At 34.2% G+C, this 13,890-nt stretch overlaps 1 protein-coding gene and 1 long non-coding RNA gene across 6 annotated transcripts in view; one reads left to right on the top strand and one right to left on the bottom strand.

Moving 5' to 3' along the window:
• LOC111096418 overlaps positions 1-11,618 on the top strand; it is a 56,427-nt gene extending 44,809 nt beyond the window's left edge. The window contains exons 2-4 of the long non-coding RNA XR_005361326.1: positions 686-731; positions 10,218-10,320; positions 11,471-11,618. This is a non-coding gene — a long non-coding RNA (uncharacterized LOC111096418). The remainder of the gene's footprint in view (positions 1-685; positions 732-10,217; positions 10,321-11,470) is intronic.
• The window catches only part of COL24A1 (collagen type XXIV alpha 1 chain), a 387,148-nt gene that overhangs the window by 161,586 nt on the left and 211,672 nt on the right, over positions 1-13,890 (bottom strand). For 4 of the 5 annotated variants that reach the window (XM_038541487.1, XM_038541490.1, XM_038541488.1 and 1 more), the window contains exons 27-32: positions 13,536-13,589; positions 11,469-11,522; positions 9,962-10,015; positions 1,194-1,247; positions 825-869; positions 657-701 (exon numbers count right to left, since the gene is read on the bottom strand). In XM_038541487.1, coding sequence (XP_038397415.1) covers positions 657-701; positions 825-869; positions 1,194-1,247; positions 9,962-10,015; positions 11,469-11,522; positions 13,536-13,589 — 306 coding nt within the window. The remainder of the gene's footprint in view (positions 1-656; positions 702-824; positions 870-1,193; positions 1,248-9,961; positions 10,016-11,468; positions 11,523-13,535; positions 13,590-13,890) is intronic. The other variant, XM_038541491.1, reaches the window with a different exon arrangement.

Raw genomic sequence — 13,890 nt, 5'->3', positions numbered from 1 at the left:
TAATATTAAAAACTCTTAGAGCAGTGGCATGTCAAAGCATGATGACACACATAGCTCCCTCCATGCTCCAAGGGTCTAAAGAATGATCAGATTGAATTAAAATGAAAGTAGGCCAGAAGCCTCAAAGAAACTTCTTATTATGTTGGCTTTATTAATATTCTACTATATTTATATAATAATCTCACCATTTTATTTTTTTATTTTTTTTAAAGATTTTATTTATTTATTCATGAGAGACACACACAGAGAAAGAGAGAGAGGCAGAGACACAGGTAGAGGGAGAAGCAGGCTCCCGGCAGGGAGCCCGATGTGGGACTCGATCCCGGGACTCCAGGATCACACCCTGGGCTGAAGGCGGCACTAAACCACTGAGCCACCCGGGCTTCCCACCATTTTATTTTGAAACAGACTTTATAGAAAAATTAATCAGAACTAGGGTAGAATAAAAGCAACAGTTATCACCACCAGTTTAAAAACAGGTAAAACCAAGGCCCAGAATGTATAAGCAACTTGCACAAATCAAATATCTCCCTAATGACTGAAGGAGGAAAATAATTGGTATTCTCTTAGTCTAATGTACTGATAGTAATGACAGTTGTGCCAGAGAATAAAATGAATAAAATTTATTCAGAGCTTAATTATTCTTTATTACTTACTGGTTTCCCTTGAACTCCTCTCTCTCCAGGGTTTCCAGTCTTACCCTACATAAAGAAGAAAAGGCTTGGGTCACGGTAGGTCACTCACCAAATATTAAGCACACACACCAAGAAAAACAGTGAAGATTTTATATGTTTATCTTTAATGTGAAATGCTTTACTACTTACAATAAGACCATAAGGCCCTCTTTTTCCTTGATCTCCTTTTTCACCCTAACAAATTATCAATATCAGAGGAGTTAATATGGATGTGAAATATGGTCTTACACATGCTAGTGTATAATCACATGCAAGAAAATAGAACATCAAGTACATAGCTCAATATTTAAAAGAAAACATTTCTCTGTGTGTAGTAAAAACTTTATGTATGTTTCATACTTATGCAAAGAGAAAATTTAGAACCATACTTTTGTAAGGAACTATAACAGTTTTAAGTCAGGTAGAACATATATGGGCTCCCAAAAACTTAACTGCATATGAAATGAGAAAAATCAAAAAAAAAAAAAAAAAAAAAAAAAAAGAAAAATCAGTGTTTACCTTGGCACCTTGTATACCTTGTTCCCCTAAGAGACCATCTGGTCCCCTTGGCCCCTAGGGATGGAAAAAAAAGGCGTACTGTTAATTTGAAATGTTGTTTTTCTTACTGTTAGGCATCCTTACAAATGAACACATTGTCTTCTTTTTGACAAATTCCTTCTGCTTGTTTCTGTACCATGGCCACAGAAAAAATATAGGTAGGTATACAGATGAACCTATTTGTATGGCATAATCAAGTCAGTGATTTAATGCCAAATAATAAATCAGATGACCACAAATACATAATACAGGTTAGTTATTTGAATATTTTGTTCACTTTATTTACTCAGGAGCCATCCACAATTTATTCTAAGAACAACTCTACATTAACTTATAAGTGGCTGGCTTGTTTGTCCAATAGTCTTAAGTTTTATATTTTGGGAATGGCGTTCTTCTCTTTATTAGAGAATAAGCACTGACTGTATTGTATCCACTATGCCCCTGCATGACAGCAGTTACTGAAAGGTAGCTAGGGCACAGGAGAGGAACAGAAAATACTGCTGGGAATACTCATGTAAATGTAAAACTTCTCAGCTAAGTTGCTATCAGTATTTATTCACTAGTTGTGAGGAACCACTAGCTGCAGTAGCCACTCTCTAATAAAATGATGGTATATGTCTCTACACCTAAATTGTAACTATCCTTGGAAGGTCTTAAGGTCCCTTTCAAAGGAATTAACTCACTCTACAACACTAGCAACACTGCAGCATCTACTGCGGAAAAGGTACCACAGTAAGTGTTACGGGGACAAACAACTGTAAGGAAGTTTCTCCTTCATGAAGTTTAAAGAGTGGTAAGGTGAATTATACAAGTGATAATATAGGGAGGTATAAGGCATTTTAAGGGCTAAAAAGATTCAAAGGAGGGAGAGGGTTTTCATATCTCTGTATATGGAAGAAAGATACCATTTTGACATTTGGAGTCATGCTTGAAAAGGAACTCTGGACAGAGAGAAAGGATGAGAAAAGGGTACAGAGGCAGGAAAAAAGATAACCAAAAATGAAAAAAGTAGTCTTAGTCTCTTCAGCTGGTCTACTGACTACATGTAGTATTTCCTAGGATTTCTACACTATTTTCTATACTAAGAAATAATTACTAAGAAATAATTGTGAAAAAAGAAAGAAATAATTGTCAAAGACTGGGACTTAAAAGGTGAAAGACTAGAGTTTATATTTAAATCAATAGGCACTGAAGATTTCTATACAGAGTGGTGATACGAATTTCCCAATACAACATGCTGATTTGAAGGAACCCCCTAGGCTCCTTCTCTTGCATCCCATCTGAGGTCAGCTTGGTTTATTCTATGTTCTCAAAAAGCTGCTTACCATGATACGATTCTCTTCCTGAGTGCTTTTAGGGTACTGCATTCCATGATCCACTCAGGCACATTCATGGGATTAGAGAGAAGGCTTACACTCCATGAGGATCTAGAGCTCCACTGGTCACAGTAAAGTTAAAACCATAATTCTAGCCTTTCAATCTCAGTCTGTATTGAAGGTACTCCATGATCTGGCCCTACCTTCCTTTTCTGCCCTATTCTGCCCTATTTTACTGTAAAGGACTGTAAAACTGAGTTACAGTCTTATTGTGTAGAACCTTGAATGTCAAGTTGAGGAATATGGACTCAATTTAGTAGAGAAGAGATCTTCAAAGGGTGTTACTCATTCAACAAACATTTGCTGAGTGCCTATTAGAAGCCAGGCACTGTTTCAGGCACAGACGATGCGGTAGGGAGAAGAGACACATCCCTGAATTCATAAGCAACCAAATAAACATATAAACTTAAACTATAAAATGACAGTAAGTAGTCAAATGGAAGTAAAATAAACGAGTGTAAGAGACAGAGTGGTGTACGAAGCCTCTCTAAAATGGCATATGGGGAAGATCATTCTGGCAGAAGAAACAGAAACTATAAAGGTCCTCCTGGGATGGGCACATGCTTGGGATGTTTAAGAGTTAAGTGACTGAAGAAGAAAGCAAGAACAATTATTAAAGGATGACTCTGAAGTTTTAAGTGCAAAGGTCCCTTAGGAACTTGTACTAAACATCACCTTTACCTTAAAAATTCAACAGCCTATATTGATTCTCTTTCTCTGTCACCTTCTATGCATTCCCCTCTTTCTGCCATATGAGAAAACACTTTGCAAAATTTTATAACAGATGGTGGCTGAGAGTATGAAAAGGAATGAGTGTTGTCTGGTGACAGATGGCAGCGACACTTGTGATGAGCATAGCATAACCTACAAAGTTGTTAAATCTTTATGTAATATACCTGAAATTAATGTAACATTGTGTGTCAACTATACTTCAATTTTTAAAAGAGGAGGGATGAGTGGTCCACATTCTAAAACACTACAGAAAACAAATGAGATCTAGACTGAAAATGTGTCCACTGGGAAGTTGGCACTTAACCCTTTTGCAACCTGAAATCTCTATATTGGATATTTTGTTACAAGAACTAGTAGAATGATGACAGCAAACAAACATAGTGTAGGTTTGCTTGGGTGGAGAGAATGAGGCAAATATAATGAATGTGATTCCAGACAATCAACCACAATGAGGCAGGCACTCCAAGGCTAGTGCTAGAGACAGAAGTCATTCTGTTTAGGTTTAAATGGTAGTATCCATTCAACTAAATCTTCCCAAACATAGAGCTATAAATTTAGAATTTAAGAAAAAAAATAAAAAAAATATTGTTTGGTCCAAAGACGTCAAGTTTCTTTTCTTACATAAAATCAGATTAAGTGGCTGCCTGGATATATACATAGAAAAGATTGCACCTAGGTCAGGAGGAGGATCTCATAATTAACTGCCGGTTTCTGCCTCTGAACATAGATCATCTAACAACAAAGCTGAACTAGTACAAACTCTGCTTTTTTAATATGAAGAAATGGAAGCCTGCAGATATGAGTTGCCTGATTCATATGATTTCTAAACATACAAAGACTTTAAATAGTTGTGCTTTATTAAGTTTATATTTTTTCAAATGTTAAAAAGAAGTAAGGGTTAATCCTGTTAACAAGTGAATTTAGATTGAAATAGGACTTGAAGTTTAGAGGAAGTTTATAAGATGAATATGAAACATTTATAAGTAAAGTGTTGATTGATATTATAATTGAAAAGAGCTCCCTCCAAAATTAAGGAATACATATAATAATGATAATCACTCATTTTATTATGTTTTATATCAAAATACTTTTACTTTAAAAAATACTTTCAGATTATTATTTACTAAACCAGCACTACACAGGGAACAAAGAAAGAAATTTCTGCTCCTACAATGATGACAAAGATAACCACATTTAGTTTGAAAAAAAAGGTCTACGTATAGCAATTGCATTAATTAAAGGCTATAAAGCCTAAGATTGCTGGTTAATGGGTTAATGCTGAAAGAACTCTAGGAAAGCTTAATATTCTCCATGTTTCAGTTAACACCAAATTAATTAACTAAAAGCTTAGCTTTATCAGCATCTGTAAGTTTCACTCTGATATTACTTGTAAAAGTTGCCCCTGGGTTAGTTTATCTGCTCTCTTTGACTCCTGAAACAAAATAAGCTTTAGGACAAGTTCTAAGAGAGATATAATAGACACCTAATTGGGCATAAAGTTATCTTTTAATAACTGTTTTAAAATATCTGATTATCAGGGTGCCTGGATGGCTCAGTCAGTTAAGTGTCCAACTCTTGATTTCAGCTCAGGTGAGGATCTCAGCAGCTTGTGGTAGAGTCCTGCATTGGCTTCCATGCTGGGCATGGAACCTGCTTAAAATTCTCTCTTTCCTTCTACTTGTATCTTTTGCCCCCAGTTGCATACATGTGTGCTAAAGGAAAGAAAAGAAAATTTAAGAAAAGGTCCAATTATCTATAAAGCTCTTGGAGAATCTATGCTAGCTAAATTAAAAAATCTGATCTCTTTCTCATCATCTGTAAAAAAAGTTAAAGTTGGCTACAAAGTGGCTATTAGTAAGTTCTAAAAACTGGAATAAAGTCTGATAGCTCAGCTAAATTAAGTATGTATCATAAAATCACAAGTACTTGAATTGTAGGCAATAGTCTTAAAGCGTTAACAAAATTTCTGAATAATCAGTATAATCTGAGAAGTATTAGATGATAGGAGATAAATGTTACAATTAAAAAAATTATCATTAACTAATATATTGAGCTGCACACTAGTTTATGTAGGAAGCTTTTATCAGAATTTTAAGACCATCTCTATAATGCTTGTAATCAATTTTAATAAGCTAAAGTATCTATGAGTGGAAGAAACAACCCTTATTCACAGAACAAATGTCTTTCTGACTTGGATTCAGTATGTTTGTTGTCCCTTTAACCACATCCGTCTTTGCTTGACCCCTCTATTAATTTTAAATTACTCAGATGCCTAACTAATTATGCCTAGCAGTCTGTTCTGGCTCTTGATTGATACAGCTGGGACAAATGTTCCCTTAAACAAAACCTAATATTATCTGTCATTTTGTGGGAAAAATAATTTCTTTCTAATCTTGTTATAAACTTTTTCAGGAGAAGAAACCACACAAAAAGCTCATCTTTAATACCCGGAGTGCTCCAGGTAGCAATAGCGCTGAATCTAAATGCAAATGCTGATAGCTGGTTTCCCAAAGTGGTTTGCATTTCCTTAAAGAAGCCACACATAAAAAAATTAAAAAAATAAAAAAAAAGAAGCCACAAATCAGAATTTTTATGGTCCTATCCATTCCACCTCTTGCACAGAAAACCTTCAGCCATTACATATTTCTAAGATAGTTATTCCAATTTTTTCCCTCACTTAAGTATTAAGTAGTATAGAATTAAAAAATTACTCAGTTGTATGCCTGTATATCCCTTCCTCCCGACAAGAAAGGGTACAAAAATCTGAAGTTGCCTAATGATCAAAGGCTCAATCCATGGGCAAGGAAGGAGAGGTTAACTTTGCTCAGTATGTCATCTTCCTGTTAGGGCGGCTGGAGAGAGGGCACAGAAGTACATACTGGAGAGATACCAAAGGATCTGCTACCTAGCCCCAGAGAGTTAAATGTGCACAAGAGGGACAGCAGCTAACGTTGTGCTGATCCCTAGTGACCCAAAAAGCCTAAGCCACCATCTTTCTGATACTGCAGTAGAGAATCTGCTAGCCTATATTATCTATATGACATATATGATTGTACATATTAATTAGTTTTGGCATATTAAATTATCTTACTACACTTAAATGATTATTCTTTAGCCAAATTTGGCAGGCAAAAAAAAAAGCTTAGAGTATGTAGGATAAATAATAAGAATACCTTAAATTTAGGCCAAATCTCTCACCTAAGAATCTCAAACCGTAAGAATAATACTTTTAACCAATCCTGTTCTTTTTCAACTATATAAAACGCAGGATTATGCAACCTTCACAAAGTAGGTTAGACAAATCTTCATTAGATTAATTTGTTTAGGTTGTTTTCTGAGCTGGCAGACATTGCTGCCTGTTGAATTTTTCTTATCCTCTGGAAAAGTACTAATATTGTACAATACTTCAAAAGCCACTGGGTTGAAACTAATTAAATAGCAAAATCCAAGTGGTCCAGATCTAAAAGATAGTTATCCTTGAATCCTCCTTGGTATGAGGAGAATGCTTGACAAACTATATGAAACCAGTAAATGTTAGATAGTTGAATGGCAGATTGATAGGCAGGCAGATCCTTAAGAGTGTGTCCTATTATAGATGATGTTCACATGGCCATGTGATAACAGTGTAAGTCACAGGCAAAACAGTAAGGGCATATAAGCATTAGTTTCATAATAATAATCTGTGTGATCTCAGGGTCAATGTACGTAGGGCACAGCTTCCTCCTCAGTGTACTGTGACACAGTTGTGCCATAAGAGGTTATAGGTATGCTGGAAGGTCAACTCCCTCAGCTTTTGGGGTGGCATGGAAGAGCTACAGCACAAGGAACTTCTAGCCAGATACCTTTTTCATTTACCTCAGTCGGTTAGACATATTTTATTTATTTATTTTATTTTATTTTTTGCAATTGAAAAACATTGGGAAAGATAGACTGAGCATATTGAGATCACATCTATAGTGGAGAGTTCATCCATAGTGGAGAACAGATTGAAAAGAAGAAGACAGTAAAAATAGGAAGATATTATGTGACATCTGGAATGAAACTTTCTAATAATATATTCTCAAATATTCTGGTCTTCAGTTCTTTTTTTTTGTATTTCCAATGTTCAGGAATTACCTGAAGTATCTTCCTACAAGGAAGTGTTTTTGTACTAAACAAAGCCTTTATTCCTAAGTAAGATTTCTTGGGCAGCCCAGGTGGCTCAGCGGCTTAGTGCCGCCTTCAGCCCAGGGTGTGATCCTGGAGACCCAGGATCGAGTCCCACGTCAGGCTCCCTGCATGGAGCCTGCTTCTCCCTCTGCCTGTGTCTCTGCCTGCTTCCCTGCCCCTCCGTGTGTGTCTCATGAGTAAATAAATAAAATCTTTTAAATAACTAACTAACTAACTAACTAACTAACTAACTAAATAAATAAATAAATAAATAAAATTTCTTTGTTTAGAGACAATTGAATGAACTTTAAGTAATTGTGAGAAGCCATTTGGGGAAATAATCAGTAAAATGTATTTGGAGAATAAGAGGAAAATAGGAGGCAAGAGTTGAAAACAAAGTGGCAAATCAGAAAAGGATAACAATCTATTGACTGATGAATGGACAAAGAAGAGGTGTCGTATTTATACAATGGAATATTACTCCACCATCAAAAAGAATAAAATCTTGCCATTTGTCATAACATGGATGGAACTAGAGTGTATTATGTTAAGCAAAATAAGTCAGCTGAAGGGACAAGTACCATGTGACTTCAATCTTATGTGAGATTTAAGAAACAAATTAGATGAACACAGGGGAAGGGAAGGAAAAAAAATAAGATAAAAACAGAGGGGGAAGCAAACCGTAAGAGACTCTTAACTACAGAGAAGAATCAAGGCTGCTGGAGGGGTGGTGGGTAGAGGGATGGTGTAACTGGGTGATGAGCCTTAAGGAGGACATTTGTTGTGATGAGCACTGGGTATTATGTATAAGTGATGACTCACTAAATTCTACTCCTGAAACTAATACTACACTATATGAATTTAAATATAACTTGAATTTAAATAAGATCTTGGGAGAGAAAAAACAAAAAGGAAAAAAGGGTAACAATCTACCCAGGGATCATGGGAAGGTTAGAAAAAGACATAGCAGAAGAACTTTCCATACAACTTAGGAGAAAGCACAGGTGGTTCAAGAGGAGTCCTTGCTTAATTACATGGCTTCTATAAGATCTCAATTACCTAATTAACAAAAGGCAAAACAGAAAAAGGATTTCTGCTTTTTTTCAATTGTTACAAAACTGATTGAACTTTCTCACTTTGACTAATAAAAAGTTGAATAAACACATTGGATCTGACCATTTATTGCCTGCTGGCAGGGTATGGACCATTAAATGACAGTTTGGGTATAGAACATCTACTGTCATTTTATTTTATCATTTTAAATCTCATTTGGGCTAAAATAGATGTAGCCATCACAATTATTTATAGACTGTAAATTTGTAACCCAGTAAGAGACAGAGTTTTTCAGAAAAGAAATAATAATAAAAACAAATTTGCACTCTTTCACCAATCTTCACTGAAAACACAGGACATGGAACTAAAGTTATTATTTCAAACTGGGCATTTATAACACTTTTCTCCCATTTGCCAACTGGAAAAAGCAGTTTTTGTTTTGCTTTTAACTTTTGTTAGTTGAGCACCATGTTTTTAGAGTTTTTAAATATTTTCTCCAGTAGCTTTAAAAATAAAAGTAAAATCATACGAGAAAGGAGAATTCATATAGCACACATATTCAGATTTATCAAGTTAAAAAAATGCCTTAGTATTCTGTGTGGTGTCAAATAAGCATAGGCTTGGGAGATAGATAGACACACTAAGATTTGAATCCTGGTTTTATCATTTCTCTCTGTCTGCCTGTAGGCCATATACTTAAACTCTCTGAGCTTTGTTTCCTTCAGCTATAATATATGAGACAATACATCTTCTTTGGGTAGTTTTGAGTAAAACTAAATAATAAATGTAAAATAATAATAATAATAATAATAATAATAATAATGTAAAACAATATATGTCAAGGTGCCTGGTATGTGACAGACATGCAATAAATTGTGGTTTTTATTTCTTCAAAGAAAAAAAAGGGATTTAAAAGACTCAAAGACTAAAAGGCTAAAAGATTTCTAATTTAATTCTTATGCATAGTTACCAAACAATAATTATTATATTACCTATGATTTACAATTAATAAACAGTCATCCCGCATGTGTCCTCATTCCATTTCCAGTTGCTCTTATTTTGTCAGGATATTATTAGTCCTTGCTAATGTAAGTCTCTTGTGAGTAGAAAAATTATTTAAACATCTTCACATTTACAGTTCTCGCAAAGATGGAACTGGCAATTGAGAATGAAAAAGAATTCTATATGAATTAGTAAAATTTATAAAACATAAAATGTAAAAGTATGGCTTTATGAGTACAAATGATAATGAGTCACACTCAATCAATGTAGGTAGTTTCATCTAATATAATGAAAACAAGGAAAAAACCAACAATATCTAAACACAATTGTGAAGACATAGGGCTCTTTTTGCTGACTACATCACTCTTTATGAAATCATTTTTTGAGTTAATGTACTTCTTGCATTAGATAACTTACTCTTTGTCCTTTAGGACCCTGACTTCCAGGTGGTCCTCTTGCCCCCACATGACCCTATATATTGAAAATTTAAAAATCAGTTATTGAATTCATAGGAACATTAGCAAAATAGGAGTTACAACCTTTCTTATGACATGTAATTCTCCCTGGGAATTCTTAAAATAAAATTGATTAGTCTCCTTAAAAATATGCCTTATTTATGAAATAAATGCCATACATTTCTCTCCCATTATTCTGCTATTCTTCTCTCCCCTAGTATTCCAACTGGTTTTCAGGAGGAACACATGGAGTGACAATGGAAAGAGATACCCAGTTAGCCAATCTGACTAGTCTAATCAGCTTGGTTCATCAAAAAAGCAGTAAGTATTGCTGCATGATTTCTTTCTCATTATTCTAGACATTTATGATAATCCCATCACATAAAAATAGATTTTTTTCCTTTTATGATGAAATGTCACAAAATGCACCAAATTAATGTGTCACAAATAGACCTTAATGAAGACAAAGTTGTTACTTATTACTAAGTCAGTTATAATGAATTTTTTTTATACTTGATAATCTTTAATAAAGACTTCCTTAGAAAATGAAATTTATCTACAGGACATTAGGCAGATAAAAAACATCAACTTTTATAGGATCTTAGATTTATTTATTATCTTATGTGAGTAAAAAGATTGGCAACTGTATCAATCTACATCAATCTTCCTAATTTTAGAAGTCAATAATGTGCCTATCAGTGTACTGGAAAGTCAGCCCTATCTTCAAAACAGAAACTTCACAAAACAGCATAAACCATTTCTGATAATAGTTCTGTTTAGGAGTTTATTAAGGCTTACCATTTTCATATTTAAGTTGATAATAATGGCCAAATTTTCATAAGCAAACTTTATTTCTTTAGAGACAAGATGTTTTTTATCTTTCTCTGTATAACAAATGAAGTACTTTCAAAACTTAAGTTTTGGTCAAAGGTTTCTAGGACTTTTATCTGTCTGCTTGTTTGAGAATATTTGCAAATTTATAAGAAAAATACGTTGGAACTTGATTTTATTATCTTTCTCTGTATAACAAATGAAGTATTTCAAAACTTAAGTTTTGATCAAAAAGTTTATGATTCGTCTGGTTGTTTGATAATATTTGCAAATTTCTAAGAAAAACATGTTGAGACTTGTTGGTGATTTGTTTATCCAAGCTCATCTCTGAGATTGATTATTGATTGCTTTCTTATATGTGGTTATTCAAAAGAAAGTTTACATTTCTTTTTCTTTTAGACTACAGAATTGTACTGATTATTAAACATAATGATAAATAATATAGCAAGTAGAGATGAGGAAGTTTAAGATACCATGAAATATTCTAGCATGTTTTGCATTTACTGAGAGAACTAGCCTCCATCAATTTATACATTACTTCTTTTGCATAACAACAAAAGGTAGTATATAACCAAAATCATAGATTTAAATTTAAAGAGACAATCTAAAAGGGAATTATAAATCTTTTCTTTACTTACAGGTAATCCCAGTGGACCAATGGGTCCTGGATCCCCAGGAGGACCTGGATATCCCTATAATTTGAGTGAAAATATGAAAGATATAAAGTCTCCATCATATCTGATTCTTTTCATTGAAGACAAACCAGTAAATTATAAGTAGTAATAAAAAGTGATAATGTAAGTAAGATCTCTCTTTCCTATCCAAGATAAAAAAGGTCGTGAGAAATGTACCATAGAGATAAGACATGTTTACACAGAAGTTGTATAGCCTTTTATTAGTAACTCTTCCCTTAGAAAAGAAATTTGCTAACCAGAATCACATATTATGATCTATTGAGAAGAGAATATTCATCTTATCTTTCTGTAGGTTTTGTTAAACTATAAATATATGTATGTCATATTATATAAATTAAGAAGTTATTTCATTGTAAGAGGCCAGAGAATTCTATAATTAAGAATGTGGGGCAGCCCCAGTGGCGCAGCAGTTTAGCGCCGCCTGCAGCCCAGGGCGTGATCTGGGGACCCTGGATGGAGTCCCACATCAGGCTCTCTGCATGGAGCCTGCTTCTCCCTCTGCCTGTGTCTCTGCCTCTCTCTCTCTGCATCTCTATGAATAAATAAATAAAACCTTTAAAAAAAAAAAGAATATGAATATGTATAAATACTCTAGCCTATCAAATTTTAGAGGAACACGCCCTTTATGGTATTAATACTAATTCGGAGAATGTCTTAGTAGGTAATAATTCCTGAAATTGATTAACCTAATGGGTATATTAAATTTCTTAGTAGACAGAACTGGACGTAGCTAAAAAAACAATCTCATAATACTTTGCTTACAATACAGAAGTTAAAACTAAGGTAAAATAAATTTGTGGACAGTATTATGTGCCACCAGATCTATTACAATATATTTTCTGAAAGCAAGATTCTTTCATTATTTTTCTTGTTCTAGTTCCTATCATATTTAGAAACTATTTAATAAACTAAAAAATGCAACCTATATACAATATTTGTCAGCTATTCCTAACCTTAAAGACGCAAGAGAGGAAGATGAATTCTGGATTCTGATGTTTCACATATCAAAGAATTACATCAGGACCACAAAGTCATGAAACAGTGGCAATAATGATATGTGCCATATAAACTATAAGCTATGAAAGAAAAGTAGAATCCTAATTGAATTTTCTTTTTCATTCATTTCAGTTAATTTATGGTGGTTTAATTTCTTCTCTTAAAACTACAGATTCGGGCAGCCCGGGTGGCTCAGTGGTTTAGCGCCACCTTCAGCCCAAGGTGTGATCCTGGAGACCTGGAATCGAGTCCCACGTTGGGTTCCCTGCATGGAGCCTGCTTCTTTTTTTTTTTTTTTTTAATTTATTTTTTATTGGTGTTCAATTTACTAACATACAGAATAACCCCCAGTGCCCGTCACCCATTCACTCCCACCCCCCCGCCCTCCTCCCCTTCCACCACCCCTAGTTCGTTTCCCTGCTTCTCCCTCTGCCTGTGTCTTTGCCTCTCTCTCTCCCTCTCACTGTGTCTCTCATGAGTAAATAAACAAAATCTCTAAGACAAACAAACAAACAAACAAACAAACTACAGACTCATTTGACCAAGCCATCTGCTTTGCAGGCTTTGTGGTGCCGAACAGCATTTGAAAGGAAAACTGTTTAAAGGAAAAGAAAATTCTAATGGAAATATACCATAAAATAGACATTTTCACTTACTTAAATTCCATTCAAGACAATTCCACCTCTGGAATTATGATGGAATTATGATTTTTTATGCAAATTTAATTTTATTAAACCTTACAATGAATGTTGTGGCATATCATTTTCCATTATGTGACAATTTGTTGGCTGGCATCTGAATACAGTACTTCTTCTGAAAAATACACAGTGGGAAGTGACGAAAGGGAGAAGCTAGTTGTTTAGTGATATATGAGGGTGGGGAAAAAAAGAAAAAAAAAAAGGATGATGACCAATTAGTATCTTTAGAATCTAACTCTAAAATGGTTAAAGTTCCAAGCAATAATGCTGCCGTTGCAGCATCTGGAAACATATATTTCAAATCACTGACTCTTACCATAACACCCTTTTCCCCCTGGGGACCTAGTGGACCTGGACTGCCACGTTCTCCCTTTTAAAGCAAAGAAAAAAAAAAAAAAACATTGAAGCATGTTAATCAGTCATGACTGAGCTAAACCTTGACAGGAAAATTGTCAGAATAATACCTTACATGCATTTCTCACCTTAACCGCCAATACTTTTTAATTACAAAGTTTGCATTTTTACCTTAAAGTCATTAGACTTCTAATAAAATTAAAATCTTCTTAAAATATATTTTAAGGGATAAAATACTAAAAGTATGGTTGTTTTATAAGTAGAAATGCTTATCATTTTGAGGCATATAAAATAGAAGGATGGTAAAAGTATTAAAA

Source organism: Canis lupus, chromosome 6 (assembly GCF_011100685.1).
Source record: "Canis lupus familiaris isolate Mischka breed German Shepherd chromosome 6, alternate assembly UU_Cfam_GSD_1.0, whole genome shotgun sequence".
In the NCBI taxonomy this organism is placed as follows: domain Eukaryota; kingdom Metazoa; phylum Chordata; class Mammalia; order Carnivora; family Canidae; genus Canis; species Canis lupus.
The sequence above is the reverse complement of the archived record's forward strand: the minus strand, read 5'-3'. Positions and strand labels throughout refer to the sequence as shown.